Here is a 25,823-nt window from a genome sequence, read left to right on the forward strand (position 1 = left end):
GTCAGTGAGCAAAAACTCGGCAGAGTTGTGTGACTTGTGCATGCGCTGTGTTTCTCTCTTCGTCTGGTGTGTTTTTTCGACAGTGGCAACTCACGGGTCAACAGATCCAACAATTCAGTTTTTGTTAGAAACTGAAATGCGGAAACCTCAGTAGGATTCTTCCGATACTGCATATAAAGACAGATATAAAAGAAAATATTTGTTGAAAGAAGTTTCGGATGAAACTGGTGTACCGCTTTTGGAGCGTGAAAGGAAATGGGCAAATACGAAAACACAGTACATTCGTGAGCATTGTAAAATGGTCAAAACTAAAACTTGGTCTGGGTCAACGGAGATCTACGTTCCGAAATAGATTATTTACGAGCATGTGAAGTGTTTGGGAGACGTAAACAAGCCAGTGAGAAAAATATTTACAATCTTAAGTAAACTTACTGTAAGACTATTGGTCGGAAATTATGTAATTACAACTGCATTTTCACAGAAATTTGTCTGTTTCTCTTGCCATATCATTTTGTCAAAATCTGATACAAAGTAGTTTGCAATTAATGGCTTACGTTGTTGATAACTAAAGCTATAAGGGTTTGTTCAGAAGTTTTTAATTACATTTGTCTTTCACTCGATATTTATTGATTCATATTCCTCTTGCCATTTCTCTTTACCAACATCCGATAAAAGTAGATTGCAAATTCATTCCTTATATTCTTTGTGGTTCTTTCTGCGTTGCCACCCTTTCTCTGAAGACATTTATTTTGCGGAGATATCCTCCAACTGCCATCCGAAACTCTGCCTGTTTCTGGATCTCCTATATCAAAACTTCCAGGTTGGGAGTAAACTGTGGCACTTCCTTTATTTCTTCTAAGAAAACCGTGCAAAGACACAGTTGCGGAAGTCACTAATGTTGCTTTTTCAGGATTAAAGTGCACCGAAAAACTGTTTACAATAGTCCAAAAAAATTATCCACAATTCTTCTAGCGCGATATATTCGGTAATTAAAGATTCTTTCCTGGCTGCCTTTCTCTTGCTATCCTGCGTATGGTTTCATCATGTACTCCGAAGGAGCAAAAGCATCATCTCCCACCATAACAAATGGCAAATCTTCACAGTCAGAATCCATTTACATTGCTTTTCTGTAACAAAAGATAAAAACGCCGAATGTGCGTTTACAATAGTTTTAAACTGTTGTCAACAGTTGTAAGTTTGCCAAACTCACAACAGTTGCAAGTTTGCCAAACTTGCTACTATTATATGTTTTTGTTTGTTGCAGTTGGTTTTTGGGGTGAAGGTACCATAAGACCGTTTGTGAGTCATCCACCGTCAAATACTGTTTTTTGTGATGTTTAAAGCTTTCCCGGCGTACTGATTGTTTTTTTTTTTCCTCTCTGGCGCTACCTTTGCTTCCGTTGTGCATTGTTCTCGAAGTTTACGAATATCCTTGAATGTTAGTGAATGTTTTCGAATCTTGTAGAATATTAACGAAAGTTCTAGAGGCCAACTTGGAACGGCACTGTCGCATTGATTCGTATTCCGGCAAAAACGTCTTACCGAAGAGTTGTGCTGTAAAGACAGAGGAACAACTCATCGAAAAGGTGTATCCGCTTGTAAAGAGAAACTATGTAAACAAAGATTAATTATATGAGTGAACAGTTTTAGTAAATAAAAAATGACTTAGTTCAAGAAACATTTCAGCGTCTACATAATATCAAACTGATACTATGAGTAATCAAGACAAAAGTGTAAACTTCCAAACGGGACTCCAGTTCATTATATTACCGCTACGCGTTCGCAACAAAGCTTTTGAACAATATCGTTGAAGAGGAAATATTAACTGAAAAAGAGAAAGGAGAGCCAGTATTCACACCACGATTTCCACTCGTTTTCAGTAACTATTCAGCTTTAAAAGACTACAGTTTCGTTAAGATTAGAGTATAGTATGACCATATCACTATCAACAAAGCGCGATGGCAAAGTTGCGATGTTACGGAATAAGTTTAAAAAAAATTGTTTTCCTCGCACGGACAACCACAAAACTTATTCGTTTTTGCAACTGAAAGAAAATATGAAGTGTAGCTTGTGGATAAGAAGTTAGATGCTATACAAATGACATGATTCATTTCACTTTTTTCCATTTCAGGAAGCAAATGGAAATAAAGAACAAAAGAAGCGGGTTCCATTCAGATAGTTATTGTACTATCGCGACAGCCACACGTTCGAACAGCTTTTAACTGCGTTTTTGCCGTTCGAGCGTATTTGTTTACCAGCGTAATAGTAGAGTGGATTGTTTACAGCGAAAATATTTCGACTGCCTCGCATTTATCTCGGAACACGACACGCGCTGCTGCACAATACAGTACCAGTGATGTTATTTTGCTACACTGGTAAAGAGTGTAGTATTTAACTCAGTTTCCTGTTTTCATCCTGCAGCTGACGAGAGGTTAGCGAAGACTGCTTCCTGTAAGTCAGACCTCGATCCACACAGTATCACCAATTATTTTGACGTATTACTGCAGTTGGGTTTCCTTCCGCGCTCGAGGGACGGACGTCTGTACTTAAAAGTGGAAAGTACAAGCCTCTGTTTGAGAAAGATTTGGTATCAGATAGTTCTTTGTGTAACTTTTTTGTTATTAGCGTCTTTACTCAGGGTCTATCAGTCGGGATGTTCTTACACATTTTCGAAAGAACACGTACAGTTTTTTTATACGTTACTTTGTACGTTTTAGATTGGGAAATGAGACACTGAAAGTAGTAATGGAGTTTTGGGGAGCAAAATAACTGATGATGGTCGAAGTAGAGAGGATATAAAATGTAGACTGGCAATGGCAAGGAAAGCGTTTCTGAAGAAGAGAAATTTGTTAACATCGAGTATAGACTTAAGTGTCAGGAAGTCGTTTCTGAAAGTATTTGTATGGATTGTAGCCATGTATGGAAGTGACACATGGACGATAAATAGTTTGGACAAGAAGAGAATAGAAGCTTTCGAAATGTGGTGCTGCAGAAGAATGCTGAAGATTAGATGGGTAGATCACATAACTAATGAGGAGGTATTGAATAGAATTGGGGAGAAGAGGAGTTTGTAGCACAACTTGACAAGACAGTTGGTAGGACATGTTCTGAGGTATCAAGGGATCACCAATTTAGTATTGTAGGGCAGTATGGAGGGTAAAAATCGTAGAGGGAGACCAAGAGATGAATACACTAAGCAGATTCAGAAGCGTGCAGGTTGCAGTAGGTACTGGGAGATGAAGAAGCTTGCACAGGATGGAGTAGCATGGAGAGCTGCATCAAACCAGTCTCAGGACTGAAGACCACAACAACTACTTTGTTATTTCGTGAAGTGTCAGTTGCGTCTTGCGATTTAGTTCCCTCCAGCGACGACTATAAGAGGTTGTTCAAAAAATTTCGGAAGATTCGTAATTTCACGCCAGTAGTGTGTTGGAGCGAAATGCGGTTGGCATCCCTGCACACGCATGTTTAATGTGTAACTGCCGGAAGTTTCATTGTTGTTTGTCTGCCCGTTATTCTTCAATGCAGTATTCAGTAGAACGTTGTGTCGCACAGTTTGCGAATTTCGAGCTGGCAGAGTTGGAGGGGCAAAGCGTCTGCATTAAATTTTGCGTGAAACTCGAGAAAACCTTTACAGACAAACATCAGATGATGGAAGTCCACGGTGATAAATGCTTAAGTCGTACTCGGTGTCTAAACATGGCTGGACGGAAGTTAAAGATGACCCTCGGTCAGGACTCCGTTCGACGTTTACCGACGACGCTCCAGGAACGTCAACGAAACTGAGCGTGCCAGTCGAAGACTGACTGTTTGAGAGGGTGCAGAAGAATGTAACATTTCATTTGGATCACACTGTGAAATTCTGGCACAGCGTCTTGGAATGCATCTTGTTGCCACCAAGTTCGTTCCACGGCATTCTGAGTCAAAGCCAGAAAGACCTTCGCCTCGCAATGTGTGAGGAGCTTTTGAATCGCTCAATTGAGAACGAGATGTACCTTTAAGAGAATCAAACTGGTGATGAGACGTGGCTCTACGGTTATGAAGCTGAGACCAAGTCTTCACAATGGGTCGGGAAAGGTTCTCCAAGACCAAAAAATGCTCGTCAGACCAGGTCAAATGTAAAAGCCATGCTGATAATTTTCTTTGACCTTAAAGGATTAGTTAATCATGAATTCGTCCCACAGGGACAAACTGTTAATCGATGGTACTTTCGGGACGTGTTGCGACGTCTGCGAGAAAATGTGGGAAGGAAACGGCCAGAAATGTGGCGAGTCAAATCATGGTTCTTGCATCACGATAACACATCCGCACATTCGTCTCTGTCCGGCGTGACTATTGCACAAAAAACAAAATCACTGTCGCTGCTCCGTCCTCCGTATTCTCCAGACGTGGTCCCTGCGGAGTTTTTTTTGTTTTTGTTTCTTATGTTGAAAACACCACTGAAAGAACAAAGATATGCAACGATAGACGAGATAAAAGAAAATTCGCAGACGGCGTTTCGCGCGATCCACCATAAGGCGTACCAAGACTGCTTCCGGAAGTGGAAACGGCGTTGGAAGCGGTGCATCAATTTTGGAGGAAAGTATTTCTAAGGAGACCATGCACAATAATTAAACTTACACAAGGCTCACAGACATTGGTTCTTCTGCCTTATCTAGATTTTGATTCACGGAGATTTCCATGCCGTTTTTCCAGGGATGAGTTGTTAACTGTACGGATAAAAACAATCTTGGATGAAGTTTAATCAAAATTTAGAGGCCTAAACTTGAAGTATTTAGCTGACGATGTTAATTTTTCTACAATACCATCTTGTAATTTAGGTTTCTTTGCGAAGTTAGGTCAATGTACTTAAATTATTGCCGCACTAAGTGTTGAAGCAAAAATTCGGTGTTCTGTTTCCAAAGACCACTGTTTTGCATGCCAGATAGACAGGGCTTTCGTCAGGAAATTTGGTGAATTCTCACTTTACATAAAAAGGGACAAGTTCTCGAAGTCTCTGTTGTCATGTGTAAAACTGTCGTTTTTATCATTCTTCTTGTAATACTCTTTATGAGTTTAGTTACGATGCTGATTTTGCGTCACTTGTCGAAAATGGAGGTCACGTTGTGCTGCTTCTTGCTCCGCTCTCTTCGCAGTTAGCCCTTCATTTAACCCAATTTTGTGGGTCGGTCCAGTTTTTTTTCCGCTTTGTCGCGGGCCAAGGAACGCAGGTCGCGGGCGAAATCTTCAAACTGAAGTCTGCACTGAGAGATGTCGCGTATCAAATGTCAGAATTCTCAACGTACTCGAAAGTGCAACAATTTTCCACGAGCAGTTGCTTGGTCCGTTGACCTCAAGACTGCCCACGCTCAGAGACAAGCGCTTCTGTCAGGGATAAGCGCTTCTGTCCGGTTTGGTGCGATCCGAAATTCGGAACGAAAATACTCACAAGGCTGGCGATAAAGCGCTATCATCCAACGACGCGCGCGCCCACACAGCAAAATAAATTTAGGCTCGCTGGCATACTGAATGGCCAGACGCGTCGAAACAAACTTCATCGTCGTTTCCCTTGTAAAGATTAATTTCTCGTCCTACTTCCGCCCCTTTCGAAACTTACCTTTCTCTTCTGATTGTGAATTAGCCGAGTGTCTTTCGTTCCTAGATCAAGGCAGTAAGAAAAATTCTGTTCTAAAGGCCCCCACATATTAGCGACGAATCAGAGCAGTCTGTCCCTAGATGACGCGATCAGTCCATTTACAGAGTTGAAAAGATTGCTCGGGAGCGAAATCGCACGTCGCAGCAATGGATCGCTAATCGCTCGCAGATTCCATGCAATCCGATGAATGCCTTGCAACTATTCGACCATGTTTGGCAATATTGTTGGCTGGTTGAGATCACTTGAGCATCTTCGATAAGTGCTGTTTCGTTTCGCTATTACCGCGTGGAGTAAATAACTTCTCGTTACTTTGCATTCAGGGAGCACGAACCACTCGATAATGTGAAGTCAAGTGTGGTACTACCAAATACATTGAGACATCATGCAAATATAAAAACATTGACGCTCTTAAATTTTCCAGTGATTAGCGTGTATAAGGTTGCACCATAGAAGAAGAAATTTGCGGAAAATTAATTAATGATATAATGTGCGGGCTCCGGCTTATTGATTTTAAGATAACCGTGAAACAACGCGTTATTAAGCTTTTTAACTTCGATACAGAATGAGCATACTCATTTTAGAACTATGCGTAGTTCCCCCGCCAATTCGTATAATCTCATTACCCCTCACAGACTTCGGAGCAAAGCTTTCGACTTAGTTTTAACAAAATCTTTATTTAAAGTCCCTGAAAAACATATATTCGTATGCTGAAGAACAACTGGAGTAAAGAAAAAATACGTAATTCGCTAATGCATCATATAAGAAATGAACGAGCCGTTGCGTACGTGACGTTAGAAAACATGCGGGAGCGTCATGCTTTTGTATAGCTGAAGACCGTATCGCATCCAGAAGTGTAGAGCAGGCTGTCATCCTGTACTGATGTCTAATGGCCGGTCGTAACATTGGAGATATGACTCCCGACGGATGTATTATGTATAATTAACGAGACTGAAAAAAAAAGTTTTTAAACCGGAAAATTTATCAGACACTATGAAAACTTGATTTTTGCAGACCTCCGAAGTGACTGCATCGTTTGTAATGTAATAATTGCGCTGTATTTATAGTGAGCTGTTTTTTATAATTACAAGTATTGCTGAGAACATGATACAGTACGTCCATTGAAGACTTTTACAGAACAAAACTAGACGTTCGCTTGACGCAGGCACTAAATGCCAGCAATAACTTTGCGCAGTATTTCCTGACGCGGAAAATATTTAAAGTGTAGGGCTGAGATTAAGAGGTGGGGCAATAATGCGTATTGAGAACATCAAAAACTTTTGAAATATATTGCGCTGCCCGAAAATATTCTGCCTTATGCGGGCATTACAGACAATATCCTCGCCAGTCTCTCGTGTGCTAAAGATTGTGGACATCACTGTGTTCACTGTTCGCTTTGAAAATGAGTTCAAAACAAAACGAAAGCGTTTTATGGTTAGAGGCCTTCGCAATGTATAAATCACTACCAGCATTGTGGGATGTGAGGACGGACGAGTGCAAATACAGTAATGTTAAGAATAAATGGTACGATTTATTGCTCAGAAAATACGGGGGAAGCCCACGAAGGACGATGATGCTCTAATTATTGGGTTCAATAATTATAATGCAAAATTATGAAGTATGCGTGTATAATCGTTTAATCTTGGGAGAACTTCAGTAATGTTGTTGCATGACACGAAGACGTCCGCAGAAATTTATCCAGTGGAAAGGAGAGGGGGGGGGGGGGGGGGGGGAGACTCTAAAATTGTCGTTTTTGATGTAAATGAGGTGATCAGTTCAGAGACGTATCGTGCCACAAAAACTAAATTTATAGGTGACACAAAAAGCGTTATATTCTAGAGAACAGATGATTATATACTCAATATTTGTTACACGTACATTACTTCGATGCTTAAAGCAACAAACAAATCGATACACAGCAGTTGCTGAAGCCATAGCGTTGTCTCACAGCGATCAACCGCGTAGTGCTACATTTGGCTAAATGAGCTGTTTAACGAGATCATGGGAAATCACTTCTAGAAGTGTATAAGAATTTTGTAATGAGTAAAAACGCCGTACTCCAGATTCCAAGGGAGGTAATGGTGGAGGCCGGTTGGGGGGAGGGGGGCAAGTATCTATCTGCGGGGACGCCCATGTACGTTGACAACAATTTACAGTAATGTATCAAATATTGTACCATCAATACACAAATATCCTGATAATTTCTTTTTTTTTGTTCAATCTCAGTTCTCTCAACAAGTTGTCGTGGGTAACCTTCGACGCTCCTTGACCAAACGTTTCATCCACCGTTGTTTTCTCCTTGCAACAAGGTAGAATAAGTATCACACCAGCAGCAGCGTCTTTATCGTCAACATTCCAAACCACAATATTGTTGAGCAGTTTTGGGAGAACTCCAATAATATTGCACAATATTGTTGACTTTGATATACAGTAATTTAATATAGCTGTTACTGAATTTAAAATTTTCAAATGGTGTCATAATCTGCTCATTACGAGATTTAACCTTATGTTGAAGGACTAACACAATAAATCAAGAATTAAAGTTAGAAATTATGTATATCTCTTAAGGCAGTGTTATGGCGCGCAAACTGTCCAGACTATATTCATCTCGTGTTTCATAACGGAAGCACTTGGCAACTTTGAACAAACTTTAAATAGACCTAATTTCAAATCTTTTCTGAACTTTTCTCGCTTACAGCCTCACAAAATTATAAATCGAAAATAGTTTATAGTTTACTGTTGGTGTAACACAGGGGTGTGCAATTGTTTTGGCTCAGGGACCACATTGCGGAAACGGAGGTTAGCGGAGGGCTGCATCTTTTAGAATGATTGCATTCATTAATTAACTTTACGCTTTAGGAAAAGTATAAATTTTCCATAAAAACCAATAAATATAAATTAAATAAAATACTGGCGGCTTTAATCAGTTTATTTATTGTGCTAGTTTCATGTCATCTACAGCTCCAAGGACATTTAATTTTTAATCAATTTAACTAGACAGATGTATCTTACCAATCTTTTCTACATTTTTTTAAAATCATCAGTGAGACTGCTTATTGAGATTCTCATCACAGCCTGCAGGTTAATTTCTGTCAAAGAGTATCTAGTGGCCTATATTTACCCTTGTTGTTCTTAAAAGGTAGAAAAAAAATTGTTCGCAATATATATTTAGACCCAAATAAAGTTTCAGCAAACAAAGATTTGTAAAAGTTAGGTAATGTCATAGCATTAAATATATCTTGCTCAGTATGATCTGACTGCACGTTAGTAAGTAAACGGAAAATGCGTTTGTGGTCGTTCCCACCGCGCCGTGTTAACTCTGTGCTATTGTAGTTGGAGTCAGGAACGATGGCGGTCGACTTCAGGCTTGTTTTGTGCACCTACGTCAAGCATTCTCCGAAAGCCAATGGGCGTTCAGAAGTATTGTGAGCGCTCTGCTGTTAATGCCGTAGCCAATGCGAGCATTAAACTTGATCGTAGCGAGTTGTTTAGTGAGTTTCTATTCCATTTGTTGCGAACTGTCGACGCTGATTGTGGTTGTAAGTGATAAATACAGGGGAAGCAAGCGAGAGACTTAATTTGCGGGATATTCGCTTCTTCAAGCGGAAAGCACGCTCATGCGCGTGCCGCAATTGTCGTTTGGAATCGTCTACAATGCAGGCTTCCTCTATGCATCGACGTGCGCGAACTGTCATCGTTCTACGATGCACAGTGTACATGCCTATTGACTTTGCCGTCCCAGTGGAAATCCTGGGTCGCACATGGGAAGGAAATCTCGGCATTTCTAACTCGCGTGGCGGGCCACACAAAAACATTTACCAGGCCGCATGTTGCCCGCGAACCGCTGTTTGGCTCTGAGCACTATGGGACTTAACATCGGAGGTCATCAGTCCCCTAGAACCTAGAACTACTTAAACCTAACTAACCTAAGGACATCACACACACCCATGCCCGAGGCAGGATTCGAACCTGCGAAGTAGCGGTCTCGCGGTTCCAGGCTGAAGCGCCTAGAACCGTTCGGCCACTTCGGCCGGCTGAACCGCTGTTTGTACACCCCTATTGTAACATACTCGACTCTTAAACCGCAAACTTAATACTCTAGTATTAGTATATGATTACAGTTTTAAATTGCAATTTAATGATTGCTTTTATAACTTACTTTTGCTATGGTCAAGCCTAAAATAAAGGGTTTGATACTATGCACTATTTGAGCTAAAGGTCTTGCATTAACATATGAAGAGCTTATCACTATTTTAGTTTACTAATTTTGTTTTCCACTTTTCATTAGTCTATAGGTGAGTATTCCGAAACTAATGGAACCAACATTGCTAGGGTTTTGCGTCTTCAACTATAAAGGTTTTGCATACTCAAACATGTAACCCATGCCGGCCGAAGTGGCCGAGCGGTTCTAAGCGCTACAGTTTGGAACCGCGCGACCGCTACGGTCGCAGGTTCGAATCCTGCCTCGGGCGTGGATGTGTGTGCTGTCCTTAGGTTAGTTAGGTTTAAGTAGTTCTAAGTTCTAGGGGACTGATGACCTCAGAAGTTAAGTCCCATAGTGCTCAGAGCCATTTGTAACCCATGAACTCATTTGTAAAGTAGTCAGATATTTGAAGCTGTTTTTTTCTTTTTATATGGAAGCTCGTTTCTTCAAAGAATCAGGCATAGGGGGTGGTTATATTCCAAAACAAAAGTATTTTTAGCGAAGATAAAGCACTAAATAATTTAAATCAGGACTGATACTAACATTTTGTGCCACTTGCTGAGAAAATAATCACAGAAGAAAAAAATACTCAGTGTAAAGAATAAGACATGTAAATGTTGAAACAAAATACGGAAGTTGTTGCATATGCACGTTCTACGTAATAAAATGCAACGCAGATAAGAAGTAAAAAAAAGGTCTGGGACGAGTGGGAGGCGACTGATTACCTAAACATGCAACGCAATGCCATCCAGTAGTGGCGCTTATGTTATAACTTACCGTTTGAATAACGGTACCTGTATCTGGGTTCAAGCCCAAAGAAGCTAGCACGGTAGTAAACTATTGAACTAGTCATCTCTAAGTGACTGGCAGCAAACAGTATTATTAATGAGTTTTTTTGACAGCTGGAAATCGCGTGCAATGCACACCTCGCCCAATATCATTTATACCAGTTCTATTGTAATCAGCTGACATGAGAATGATCGTGACCTTGCGTGTGCCACCCAAGACAACACGCTACCGTACAACGGTCTTGACCTTCTTTTTCGCTCGCTGCAGAGACCTGTCACGAAAATGAGCTGCACGCCCAGAAAACTCAGACATCATCGGTTGAAGACAAATGAAAGGACGTGTCCCAGCAAGGACACGCAAGCAACTGAGTGACTACCTACCTGGCAGTGTTTATGACTGACACAATCTGATATGCGGAATAGAGTTTTGTAAAGTGCTTAGCACATCCGCAGTGGACTTTAGCTTGCAGATATAGGTTCATCATAAAGTTCGCTTATATATTCATTAACGCCATGTGGAATAAAATTCAGTGGAAATTCTGCACTTTCGACGCAAGTATTCACCGCAGAAAAACAGCCAATAAAGCTTATATGTGATGTAAATTCTTGAACATCCTTTTGATCAGGGGTACTCAAATATTTTGAATCACGGAGCACCTGTGAAATGTGAAATTCAAGGCGGAGCATTAAATTTTATGTCGCAGATATGTACTGTGTTTGGTAAATAAAATGACAGTGTTATTGACGAAGCAAAGTAGTTTCACAATTTAAGCATACAAGACATTAAGTTTAATCATAGGAGATGTTTATTGTATTCTCCGATTTCACATTACGCAGAACTTCACGGACAGAAAAAAATCGCGCCAAAACTATAGTAAAACGAAAGAGTAGAGAATGAATTCGGCAGAACAGGTATTTATAGACGTTGTTACAATCTGTTACTTGGTTTTGGAAAAGAACGAGACTATTTTAATTTGCACAGTGAGTCTATTCTATATCTGGTTGAACCGGGAGGCAGAAGAAAAAGTGTGAAATCGGGAGAGTTGGCAGATATAACTCTTTTTAGAATTAATCCGTCGATTTCCCAGTACTGAACTACAAGAAAAATCAACTACTGACTTCAGAAACACGTGAACTGCAGATTCGTATGCAGTCTGCTGCCAGACACACACACACACACACACACACACACACACACAGGCGAGACAGTATGTATCATTCTGGCAGCGGTTCGTTTTGTCTGTATGCGCTGTGTATCCTTCCGTTATTTTCGTTCCAAGGAGCAGACGGGCGAAAATGTTAAAATGGAACACCAACTAACCTCTGTACAATTTCTGTTTCACACAGAAGACAGTAAAATATTATTCTCTGCTCTTCTACGCTCGATATTTTTCTACACGCCACTCAAGGGAGAAAAAAGGCGCTTTATTGAGATCTTTGCCCCAATTTATTTCTTAATAATCAAAAAATAATAATTTCAGTAAAAAAATCCTTAACTTTTCGTGGAGCGCGTAGAACTGTTTTGTGGATCACCAAGTGCTCTGCGAAGCACAGTTTGAGAAATTAGCTCGTAGATGGATAAGTGACTAGGCACACTAACAGCAGCATCACAGTAGCTTTAAGCCTCCCCTCCGTTCTATGGAATTCAGCGTCAGAAACTGTTGACTATCTAAGAATAGGGATAGTTCCATTCATTCAGCCTACATACTTCGTCCACAAAGACAGCCTAATGAGTCGGAAGTCATCTCAACAGGTTATGTCAGTACAGACAGTAACTCAACTGAGGTGGCCACTCCCTTCAAAACAAAGAGGTGGAATCTCCCAGGACTCAGAACGAGAATGGGTTCTGTGTTGTTCCAGTTGTAGGGGACAAAAGTTTAACATGGATTCTGAACCATGGTGCAACTTGACATCTTTCACATTTAAATGTCCTTGCCATAGTGAAAGAGGTAATAAGTGTCAGAAAAAGTCATTGAACTGTCTGAGAATTGAACCATGTTGGTAGTCTTGCACTGACCACTGAGGTGCACGCACACACACACACACACACACACACACACACACACACTATAAGAAATAACATTCTTCAAAATAATCAACTTCATTTAAATTAAATGTACTGCTCATTAATTAAATACTTTGTGTGTTGAATAACTGTTACAAGTAAAAATCATTTGTGTTTGTCGCAGGTGATACTGTACCTATGGCAGAATTGCCAAACCTGTCCTCCCCCGCCCCATCGGTGAAACCTCCTCTGCCCCGTCAGTGAAATGGCCATCCTGCGATTTTTTTCTACACAGATTTAGCAAATTTTTTAATTCTCTAGGTTGGTTTCATATAAGTGAAGCACAGCAAAACATACTCTCAAGTAAGATCTGATAACAGAACTACTTGGGTTAAATATTTAGCACAGTGATTAGGAAAGCAACGCAAGTCTGTCTATTGTAGCATGTATCAGAGATTATTCCACACTGGAATAACAAAAAAGTGCCTCATACGTAAGTAAGGTCTTGCTCCATTCGTCTTAGGACACCAGACACTTGAGCATTGAAACTGATGACCAATGTGAAAGTATACATTAGTTTACAACTACATGATGGTTCAATGTAGTTGAACAGAGTACAATCACTGACTATGACTTAACTTGGAGTTTGTGTAGCTGTCTGTAGACACAATGAGAAAGTAATACACTACTGGAAAAAATAGTACACTCGGAAAGACCACATCAATTTTGATCCAATGACAGCATATGCCACCTGGGGCACTGTACATGTACTGATAATGGTTTCAGTATCATCCACTAACAGATAGTGTAGTGGCATAGCTACAGAGCACTATCTGTGTGTACCCTTTAATAGGCAATGCTCACAGCCAGAAGGCTCAGTGTGATGCAAATGTGCGAAGCAAACAGGCAACCACAACATGGAGGCACACTTGTGCTTCCTATAGCCAACTGAATGAGTTTGAAAGGGATCAAATTGAATACTTCCGAATGGTGGGATGGTCCTTTTGGAGAATTACCACAGAAGTTGGACATGGTATTTCAGTTATGCAATGATACTCGTATCTGTGGTCACATGAACATCCTCACACCCATAGACGAGGTTGTGGACACACGTATCTTCCACAGCATTGACTCATGCCATAGCATTGTTGTGCACAACTATACAGGTGCCATTAAAGAATCAGTTGGAAAATGGAATGGCGTACTATGACCTTCAGCGATGAAAGCAAATTCTGCCTGCATGCAAATTATGCTTGTTTCCAGCTACAATGTGGCCTGGTGAGCGCTGCCTCATAGAGTTCATTTGTCTCAAGGCACACTGGCCCTGTCCCAGGTCTTATAGTCTGGGACTGATAAGCTACAACTCTGATTCACCTTTGGCATTTCTGGAAGGGACAGTAACAAGCACTCGGTATGCGCAGTATGTAATTAGACCTGTCCTTTTGCTGTTCTTGCAACAGGAAGATGATGTGCTCTTCCAAAAGGATAATGCTCGCCCACATACTGAAACTCAGTGTACTCTGCAAGATGTGCAACAACTACCCTGGACATTACAATCTCCGGACTTGTCTCCATTTGGTCAATCTCTGGACTTGTCTCCACTCGGTCACGTGTAATATATGATGGGAAGAGAAGTGACTTGTGCGACTCATCAACTAACAACTCTTACAGTACTATGTGAACAAGTTGAGCAGGTGTGACGTAATGTATCAGAGAACAGTATTCTCCATCTGTACGACTGACTAGATACCAGAGTCAGTGCCTGCATTGTCACCTGTGGAGGTTTCAGCATGTACTAATATGGTCTTTTCAGCATGGGTTAATAACTGGTACCTCAGAACCACTTGAGCTACTGATCTGTAGATGTAGTCATTTCATGTACTCCATATATGCACTGTTGCAACAATAAATCTTGAGTGAACTGGAAATGTTTAAAATGGCGCACTGATTTTTTTCCAGCAGTGTATTACTGATCAACCAAGAAAGCTTATTTGTGACCTATTTTTTTTATTTACACAGTATATCATACCAACCAAAATGTGGAGCGGCAAAAATACTGGCTGAATGAGCAACTACAAAACCCCTCGAACCCCTCCAACTTTTCTCCTCAGTAGGCAGAAGTTGAACAGCTTCATTCAAATAGCATATTGGCTTCAGCTCCATCTCACCAAGTTTCGATAGTCAAGTTGCACCGGAAACTCCACTGTTGAATTTAAGTGAGCTGTGTAGACAACAGAAAGGTGAATCGAACACATTGTGGAATTTAACTGAGGTGTGTAGACAACAGCAATGTGAACCAAACACATTGTTTGCCACTTACTGTGCTAGCAGTAGATGTCTGCTTGGTGGTAGTAATTTGTGTATTAGGGTGCTGGGACAAGATAACAGTGTAGAAATTACTGTGCGACAACAGTGTGCATTTACTTTGTGGTCCTGGGGAACAGCTCCTTGTTCTTGGCAGAAGATATGAACAGGAGGGTTTCGAGAACGCAGATACATCTCCCGGTTAATTCTTAAACTGTCTTTCTTTCTTGCTTTTCTTTTCAGTCATTTACTGTACCCCTTCTGTACCTGCTCCCTCACAGGGGGCCTGTCTCACCACCGCATCAATATGACTCCGGTGCAGCTTGAACCAAGTGACTTTAATGTTGTCGTAAAAGATGTCTGAATTGATCACACTGTGACACACAAATTGCTGTAAACTTCAAAATACGTCATGCAGTTATAGATTCACAGAAGGAAGCAACACACATTTACTTCCATTTTTTTCGGAACAGCTAAGCAGCAAAAACAGGTCCACATTTTATTTAGTAATGTTAACTTTTGTTCATTTATGCAGCTGATTCTAAATCTCATAACTTGCAGGTTGCTATGTGCAACATTGCTCACCATGGGTGACAGACAGTTTAGTCAGTGATGTCCTTCTTGTTCCAGGCATGGCTGCAACCATGCGAGCCTCTGTGTCGGTACTGCTCGTGGTGCTGCTGGCCAGCAACTGGGGGGTGAAGGCAGAGCTGTTCACAGCGCTTGCTGACATGGAGGAGCTGTTGGAGACAGAGGCCGTGCTGATGCGCACCCTCGAGGGCTACATTGAGGCACAGGAGGAGAAGATGCAGCGCCTCAGGAGGTACCAACAACTATTGTTTGTGAAAATTACACAGCCTAAAAACTGTTAGAATAGGAAAATGCCAGCAGCATAATTGCACTACTACTTCTATATGTCACTAAGTATCAGCACACAATTAGGTAGTTAGATTAACTGACACCCAACAGCCATTAAGTACTTGAGAAAATGCATTATGCTGTTCATTATAAACTTGTATCTACTGGTTTTGGTCACAGGCCATCATCACAAGAGGTAAGGTGAAAATAGATCATCATACTTCATGTTCCTTATGGGCTCATACAACATCAAAATTATGATAGTGACAGTACAATCACTGTGAAACTGTGTTAATACTGTAAATGCTGATCTTTACTATTGTTTGTGAACTTTCACAATAACTTTGTTGTTATATGAGTCCATAAGAAACATGAAATTGATTTCATGTGATCTGTTTTCGCCTTGCCTCCGGTGATGATGGTCCGAAACTGGTAGACATATAGGTTTATAGTGAACAGCTGATGGTTATAATACATTTTCTCAGAATCATGTATCTAACAAATATGTTCACATTATGCTGTTCAAGTCCAGTTGGACTACTTTTGCTGCAGGTGTTTGAATAATTGCTTAATATAACTTGCCCATGATTAATATTTCAACGTTTCGTGTTGCTTACATGAAAAACTTGGAGTGATATTGTATGTTCTCTTTACGTATACATATTACTGATAGTGGGACCATTTATCTAAAAATGTATTCTACATAAAACTTTTTTTTTTAACTGTGTGACTCAATGCATGTGTTTATTGCCAATTTTTCTCATTGAAGGGACCAATAACCTGATAGTTTTATCCTGTAAAACAGGAATCATCATTATTATCATCATCATCTTCGTTGTCATCAATAAATGTAGCTCGTACAGTCACAGTCCTCTTAAATGTTGTTTACAGGGAGAAAAAATGCACATAACTGTTAAGCTATTTCTCTCGTTGAGAGGCTAGAGGGTCTATTGTGAAAATATTTAAGCCATGAAATGATGCACGTGGATATTAAGGTCGTAGAAGATGTGGAAGTTTTGTGGTGAAATGTCTGCACTATAGAGTTATGTTTCCTGGCAAACTGTTCATTAGGAAATTCCACAAAACAATTTGAAAAATAAATTTATTTATTTGTATAGCTGACCATTTACTATGGTAAATAATAAAATGTCGTGTGACTAGGGCCTCCCGTCGGGTAGACCGTTTGCCAGGTGCAAGTCTTTCGATTTGACACCACTTCGGCAACTTGCGCATCGATGGGGATGAAATGATGATGATTAGGACAACACAACACCCTGTCTCTGAGCGGAGAAAATCTCCGACTCAGCCGAGAATCGAACCCGGGCCCTTAGGATTGACATTTTGTCGCGCTGACCACGCAGCTACCGGGGGCAGACATTTACTATAGTGACGTGGGCCAAATCAAATTCATTCCAGAAGGATTTGCACATTTATGACATACAATGTAGTGCCACATTTAGTATTCTTGGGTGAACATCACATGATACTGTAATAACACACATTAATTGTGCATATATTTGTTAAATTCATACCCATCTAAATGTGTCTGTGAAGCACCCCTTGAAGTAGACTTAAGAGCCCAAGGCCAACATCTGTGTCATCAACTGAAAAGAAGCAGAGGTTCATGTGAGTACCCTCAGCAGATCTCTCTTCATGTGAGCATGTGAGGTCAGAGGAACTTTGTCAATATGAGTAGTGTGTGTGTGTGTGTGGGGGGGGGGGGGGGGCGGGGGGTTCCATCCTCTTCATAAATGTGAATAGTGGCAGACATATTGTGGTAATGCCATTAGAGTTTCATGGGGTTTTCTGGGTCTTACGCCATGAATCGTAACCTAGAATCTTCAAGGGATGGTTCTCAGGCCATATTCCTGCTGTCAAGATGCTAGTTAAGGTATTAGGGGAGAAATCAAAGCATAGGTTTCACAATGTAACCCTAGATAGCATATTTCTCATATTTACTTCCACCCCTCCCCTGCTTGGCTGTGTTCCAAAATGAGTGTAAGAGAGTTGATCCTCAAACACTCTTCAGTCCAGCTTGCACTGATAACTATGTATTCAATACTGTGTGGCTAATATGTGATTTTCATAACATTCTTCAATGCTCTGCCCTCTCTAAGCTATAATTTTTATTTGCAGTCTAATCAACCTTAGCAGCCTTTCAATAAAAGTTCCAAAGAAATCTCCTAAGATTCTGTCTGTTTGTCTGGTCTTAGTATTCTCCAGAGGATTTGATCTCAACACTAACATCATGTGAGATGCTTTTATCTAAGATTTCTTGACTTTTTTACAGACTCACACATGGAAATATAATTTTTCCCCCATTCACAACATAAATCCAGGCCCAATATAGAACATCACCATAAACACTTTTTTCTACAAGTCCCCACTACTTTCCGAGAACCACCATAGTAACAACTGAAGAGTTCCCTACTTCCCATCCAAGCTGCCTGCGCTTTCTTAGATCTGCAAAATAATACCATCAATTTTTCAGACACATTACAATCATGTCCTGCCACTGAAAATTGCTTATTCTAATTCTTCCCAAAGAAAATGTCTGTGCAAAAGTTGTGGCTAAGTGCAAGTTCTGTCCTTAACACACTATATGAAGCCACCTCTGGGACTGACTCAAACTTTCATTGTAATATTAATTAAATCAAGACCCTAAGCTGTCAGCAGGTGTTGATGTACATCAACGGGGACAGTTGAAAATGTGTGCCCTGACCGGAACTCAAACCAAGGATCTCCTGCTTACATGGCAGATGCTCTATCCATCTGAGTCACCGAGGGCACAAAGCATAGTGCAACTGCAGGGATTTATGCCTTGCACCCCTCCACCCCCACCCCCCCGTGAGACCCACATTCCCAACTTATTGTCCACTCACTACATTTGTAGTGCCCCCGCCCATTACATTCATTACTCACAGCAGACAATCTTACCCAGTCCCGTAAGAGTTTGGGCAATGCGTTTTGCATCCAGCACAAAAGGAGGTGGTCAATGGCCGGTTAGCCTGAACTACGAAAGAACAGATACCATCTTCATATATACAAACTTTCATTGTCACTGATGTTTCCTCCTGTTTGATGCCCAACTGACCAAGGAGGCAGGCTATTAGCAGGCTAGATTTGCACTTGAAAAGATAGTGATTCAAATCCCTATCAACCATTTAGGTTTTGGTTTACCATGGTTTTCCTAACTTCCTTAAGGAAAATGCTGGAAATGTTCTGTTCCTTTCCCCAATCTTGAGTTTTTCTCAGTCTCCAATGACCTCATTGTTGATGGGATGCTGAGCTCCAGTCTTCCTTCTTTCTTTCTCTTTGAGTTCCAGTCTGGCACAAATTTTCAGTTAGCACAACATACTCGGTACATTTCTAAACTTTTTGTATTGATATCATTTCATGTCATCTCATTTTCGTTGCTTTCATCTGCATATATCTATTTGGTACATTTAATTCAATCCATTTCTAATATTTTACAGGCATTATGCTGAATATGCAAAGGAGCATGAAGATGCAAGTCGTGATATTCAAGGTTATTTATCAAACCCTATCAATGCTTATCTTCTTGTTAAGCGACTGACTACTGACTGGAAAGCTGTGGAAGCACAAATGGTTGACGATGTTGGCTCAGGTATGTTCACTCGTCATTGTTAATAGTTTGGTGTAGTGAACTGTAGGTTTATCAATACACATGTGATAATGGGTATGGGAGAAAATCAAGTCTAGTATGCATCAATCCTTACTAGACAAATGAAATAAAAGGTATCATCTGAGACTTCAAGTTTGATTAACTCTTCATTATTTTTCAGTGTTTCACTTTGAACACATCATGTTGTCTTTATTGTTGAAACTAGTATCTCCTGTTTTCTAGCATGTATGTCCTGACTGCAGTTATTTTTTATGCCACTTACCATACCTTATTGTGCACAGGAAGTTTAAGAAATTATAACTTGAAGAACACTGTATGTAATGAAAACAAAAATACCTTCATATGTTCTATGTGAACGAAGTGTTTCCCTATTAAAACTATATTTTTATAAATTAAATGAGCACAATGTGATATATGAACTATTCAAAGCATTACATGTTCTTCTAAATGCAAGGTTCAACTTTCAGGATTTGTTGAAAATATTACACAATACAGGAACGTGTTAAAGTTCCCATCTGATGAGGATCTAAATGGAGCTGCTGTGGCATTAATGAGACTGCAAGATACATATAAATTAGACACATCATCTGTGGCTCGTGGAGAACTGAATGGTGTGCAGTACAGTACAGAAATGTCTGGTAAGTCCAAACTTGCTAATTGATCAATCAGCAACATTTGAACTGAAGTAAATCTTGAACACTCTGTACTTTTGAGGAAAATGTGCTGCAGAATTAATTTTCTTACATTTTTAATAAAAGATAGAAAAAGTTTCCTTACAACCATACTAGTGAAACACGAGAGTAAATATTCAAGACTTCAGAAATAGTAAAAGGAATCTTGATATCATTTCTTGCCTTCTATTGCAATTTCCATTCATAATTGTAATATTAAATATGGCCTGACTGCCCTTAGTACTCCTGAAAGATACAGTTATTATTTACATTTTGTTAAGCTACTTAATGTCCATTTGCAAATGTGGCCATTCTCAGTGCTAGTGTTCGTCACATGATCCAGTTTTCTGAGAGGTAACTGACCACCTGATACAGTATGAGAAGCTCACATGTGATGTTTGCCCTTCACAAAAGCATTGAATTACATAGGTATATCTCAAATGCTTTGTAACTTCCAAATGAATTAAAATCTAAACAAGAAAAATTATCCTATTGGTGTATTCAGAAATATTGCCAAGATCTTTGAGTGAATCAGAAAAATCTGCTTAGTAAACAAAAAGTTTAAGGGTATTGTTGACATATGTCTTGCATGAATGGTGTATAACCTCCCCTAATCACAGGAAACAGAGGGATACAGAACTAAACAGCTGGAACCGTAACAGATTTTCATTGTCATATACTAAATTGCAGTATGCAAGCTTTGGCATCCAGCTTGATATTGAGTTAACATTAGGTGAACACACAGGTAATTCAATCAAGAAGCTCAGTTCAATGTATTTCACTCTTAGAACTGTCTCTTATTATGCTACATGAAGACACAGAGATGACCTAATTTTGCATTGTTGTACTTTTGTTCTTACTTTGTACAGCTAAAGCAAATAACATATTTATTCAGCATAAAAAGCAATAAGGATATTGTGAAGATAACTGCACATATTCAAAGATCTAAGAATTGTTATATTCACTTTCCAGCACATTTATTGCTACATGGCATTTATTGATGATGATGATGATGATCATGATAATCTGTTTCAACTGAACAATAAAAATCATCAAAATAATTTTCATATTACCATTCCTTTCTAGTGTGGTGTTTTGTATAGTGGAATAAAATTCTTGAATAGGCTATCACACATCAAGCCAAGAATTAGCAATTCCTCAAAAATCAACAGACAATTAGAAATGTACCTTATCAACCACTGTTTCTACAAATTGCCTGATTACTGTATCTAGATTCAAAGTTAGCTCTGTGACAAGTACAATATGTATTTTAAAAAGGCCTAGAAAATGTTCTGGTAAGGCAGGAAATTTGCATATGAAATTCAGTAAGAAGTCTGGGGGACATTTACAGTATGGGTTGTGGGGGACATTTACAGTATGTGTTCTGAGACAGTTCATATAGACAAACAATCATCATTTGTTGTAACATTTGTACAGTTCATACAGCAGTACATTTTCTTTGGATATTAGTGAATTTTCAGAAATGGATTAATGACATCATTGTGACGAATGTGGGAAGAAAGTGTGTGTAAGCTCATACCAGCATTATGTTTTGCAGCTGGTGACTGCTTTGAACTGGGTCGACAGTCGTACAATAATGGTGACTTTTATCATACCGTACTTTGGATGCAAGAAGCTCTTGAGAGGCTTGAAGAAGAATACAACAAAACAGCTGTGAGATCCGATATTCTTGAGTATCTGGCATTCTCCACATATATGCAAGGTAAGCTTAAATTTTTGATTATGTTCACAAAGTTTACAAGGAAATTACAAGTAGCATAATTTCATTAAAACATTTGTTTGTTGTCTATAAAGTCAAAAAAAGTGTAAGATTAATCCACCTTAATTATTTGGGGACTATAAATTTTATTGAAACATTTTGTGTATACCAAACCTGCAAACTTTTCCAGTGCAATTTTGGCATTAAATTTGACAGCATGATGGCAGAACTCATGGTGATACTAAGAGCTCTATTTCTGCAACTTCATACTTGTACTAAGTATGTTCTGGGCTTATTGGTAATGTAGTTGTTTACTATGCAGACAAACTGCCATGTTAGGAATTATAATTTGGACAGAGATCCAAGTCTGGATGAACTTCCATGGAAGTTTTACGATGCCTTGCTTCTTTAAGGTGTGGTTTTACAAACAATTGCATGAGTTATACATAATGAAAGCACACTTCTGCTCTTGGGGTGGAACAGGGTACAAAGACCATCTTTTGTTTGGATGCCCAGATGAGTCCCCTTGCACAAAAGTGGGAATCTCTCTCTCCACAAAAGTGGGAATCTCTCTCTCTCTCTCTCTCTCTCTCTAACACACACACACACACACACACACACACACACACACACACACCCTGAGATGCTGGCATTGGTGGTCGTGTGTGCTTGCATGTGCTTCTGATGAAGGCTATCCAAAAGCTTCAGTTAAGTGTCTTTTAATTGTGCATGTCTGCAACTTGACGTGTCTTCTTTATGGTAAGCAGCAATCTGTCTTTTCCTGCAACTGATGTTCATGGTTTCAAATCACTTAGAATAAAAGTTTCCAGTCTCTTACTGCCTCTTTGCTAAATACAGTCTGAGATCCTGAAACTCTCAGGGTGAATTTTTCTAGTGGTTGAGCCGTACAGAATCAGAGGCGGAAAAGAAGATGAGTTGTTACTGTGAACAGCTGGTGGTGGTGGTATCGATGGTGTCCAGTGCCCATCAACTGCCTCCCAGTCATCCCACACAGAGGAAGCCGGTCCCTGGAGTGCACTCCATTTCCACTTCTGGCTCAAAACTGTGAGGGTGCCCCAACTGGATATGCTGCTCAGGAAGTCTGGTGATGTTTTGTGCTGTGGCTCTGCCAATGTCTGGTCTCAAGGGGTGGTTTAGAAAGAGAGAGCAATGAGTGTATAACTGGGGGTGGCATGCTGGGTTGCAGAGGAGAAGGAAGAAGAAAACGCTATCAAGCTGAAGTGAGGAAGAAAAGAGACAAGGAAGTAGAGGAACGTTGCGTGGTATCACTGTGAGCAGCACCCAAGTGTGATGAGGGAAGGTCACCCCACCAAAGGCAGAAGGGGTTTTGATGGTGGGTCACTGTTCTGTCACCCACACCCTAGGTGAACAGGCTGCTGGATGACCACCAGGATCCATTTGTCCTGATTCTCAAAATCCCACACTCACACGCATGTGCCCAGCATGCAGTGTTGACATGGTGGAGTGTGTGGCACAACTGGTGTCAACAGCAAGAGGTGCAGGAGCATATGAGGCAGGTGGCCATGGATAAGCTCCACTAGACTCTTCTTTCCAATGGGTGTAGCCCTGTAAGAACTCAGAAAAAGATTAAAGTGTCAATCCACAGGTGATTTGTTTTGAAAGTGCGGACAAGTCTCTCAGTTTCCCCACTGGAGTGGGGTGGAAATGTGGTGACGTGATGTACTGAATGCCATGCCAGAGAAAAGTGTCAAAAAGCTGCATGCTGGCAGCCTGTTATCTGACACAGTCATGTGGGTAAGATCTCATATGACAAAAATTCTAGTGAGTGCCTTTTCTAAGGGAGCTGGTCAGAGTGAGAATGATGCATGAGGTGCTGCCTGCTATGCTTTGCATTTAGGACAACTGTAGATGAGGCACTCGATCTGCCTGCCAAAGGGGTTCTGGAAGCATCACCCATGGAGAGTTTTGGTCTGGTGTTAACAAAATGACACCTTCCTCAAGAATGAGCCTATGATGGAGGTGAAAACAGTGATGTAGGCGGTTAGAGTTTTGACAGGAGATCAGGTCTGGCCATCCCTGTAAGGTGGTGCAATGCACTTGCTGTAATATGGTATCCTTGCCCATGGTTCCTGCGATTTGGGATCTGGTGATCGGAAAGCATCCACAGCTTGCTGGGCCTCATCATCTAATAGGAAACCAAGTACATCATCTTGATTGAACTCTGGATCAGGGCCCATCGGGAGGTGAGACAGGGCATCTGAATTTGTCTGCTGAGAAGTGTTTCGGAAATGTATCTCACAATTATGTTTGCTGTGAAAAAGAGGCCATTACTGGAGCTGGTGGACTGTTCAATCAGGCAGCTTAGCAGCTGGGCTGAACAGCAATATCAAGGGCTTATGATTAGTGATTAAGTGGAACTTGGCACCACAGAGAAAATGTTGAACTTTTTTAATGCAAATATGATCATGAGTGCTTCCATTTCAGTCTGGGATTACTTCTTCTGTGCAGTGTTGGGAATTTTGGATGCATACGTTAGTTTCAGATGCATGTGTTACCGTCTGTTCAGAGGTTTTGACATTACTACGTGCTAATACAGTGCCCAGGCCCCTTTCATACACTTTGGCAGCCACCATCAGTTGCTTCCATGGCTGGAAAGTGGCGAGGCAAGGCACCTCTCTGAGGGTCTTAAATGCCCATTTGCAGTTTGCCAAACAGGAAAATGAGACGCCTTTCTTTCTAAGATTGTTCAGGTAATCTATCTTCATTCATTGAGAATGAATTTACAATAATAAGAGGTTTTTCTGAGGAAAGACTGTAGTTCTTTCAAGTTGAAGGGGTGGGCATGTGCTGCACCACTTCCACATGCTTTTTTGTGGGCTGAAGTCCGTCTTGAGAGATGATGTAACAAAGATATTCCACTGACTAGAAAGGACGTGGAAGTTTTCAGATTATATTTCAGGCTGGTGTAGAGTGTAGAATTATTTCCAAAGGTTCTGTAAACATTCTTCCGTTGTGATTCCCATGACTATATTATCTGACTAATTAATGCATTTGTACACAGGCGTTCAAGGAATGGTTGAAAAAGTGCTGGGACACTAGCTGTTCAAACATCCAAGTACTTTAAATTATAAAACTCTGTGCGGCATGTTGACAACCAGTAACTTTTGTGATTCTTCATCAAGAGGCAGCAGCAAATAACATTCGGTTAGATCAGTTATTGAAAAATACTGCCCATCCAAGGATGTGCCAAAGAGTTCTTCTGGCTTTAGAATAGGATAAGTGTCAATTTCAATCTGAGTTGGCTGTGACCTTAAAATCAATACATAACCAAAGTTTTCAAAGGCATTGCTCAGTCACTGACAGAAATGGGTTCAATTACATCAATGTCTGTCATTCTGTCCAGCTCATCTTCTACTGCTTACAGCCCAAGTATGAAAGAAACGAGGGTGTGCCGATTTCTTTAATATGATATGCGTTGCGAAGTTCTTTCCTTTTCTGAGGGCTCTGGAAAAAATGTTTGAGCATGCATTACAAATTTCTTTTAGCTCCTTAAAGGGTATTTGGTGGGAGACAAGGTTCACTGAATTGTTGATGGCAAACCCAAGAGCAGAAAAGGCATCTAATCCGAAAATGTTTGCGCTGTATACTACAAGGAAGGTGAGGTGTGTAATGACATTATTGTGAACTACCTCACTGGTAAATTGGCCTTCGACCAGAATCTGTTGCTTGTTATATATTACTAGGTGGAGAGAAGTTCGTTCTAATGATAGTGCACTAAGCTGGAGGTGCATAGGAAAGTTCAACAAGGATGTTGATACTTCAGAGCCTACCTGTAGTCGCATGTGTCTGTTGCACATTGCAACATAATGAACCATTTCTTAGATGCCACCGTTGCATTTTGACAGTCCGAAGTGATTAAATTAATACGCATGTATTCCTGCCGACAGGGAGGAGGCTCGACAGGTGATGGGCATCTTTTATTGCAAGTGACACATTGTGACCACCTTTTGGGA

The 25,823-nt window shown here is 40.4% G+C and overlaps 1 protein-coding gene across 4 annotated transcripts in view; it reads left to right on the forward strand.

Moving 5' to 3' along the window:
- LOC124596250 (prolyl 4-hydroxylase subunit alpha-2) overlaps positions 1 to 25,823 on the forward strand; it is a 345,289-nt gene that overhangs the window by 298,742 nt on the left and 20,724 nt on the right. For all 4 annotated transcript variants that reach the window (XM_047135319.1, XM_047135317.1, XM_047135320.1 and 1 more), the window contains 4 exons: positions 15,564 to 15,756; positions 19,268 to 19,419; positions 19,905 to 20,075; positions 21,667 to 21,831. In XM_047135319.1, the coding sequence (XP_046991275.1) occupies positions 15,566 to 15,756; positions 19,268 to 19,419; positions 19,905 to 20,075; positions 21,667 to 21,831 (679 nt within the window). In that variant the 5' untranslated portion in view covers positions 15,564 to 15,565. The remainder of the gene's footprint in view (positions 1 to 15,563; positions 15,757 to 19,267; positions 19,420 to 19,904; positions 20,076 to 21,666; positions 21,832 to 25,823) is intronic.

Source organism: Schistocerca americana, chromosome 2, assembly GCF_021461395.2.
Source record: "Schistocerca americana isolate TAMUIC-IGC-003095 chromosome 2, iqSchAmer2.1, whole genome shotgun sequence".
In the NCBI taxonomy this organism is placed as follows: domain Eukaryota; kingdom Metazoa; phylum Arthropoda; class Insecta; order Orthoptera; family Acrididae; genus Schistocerca; species Schistocerca americana.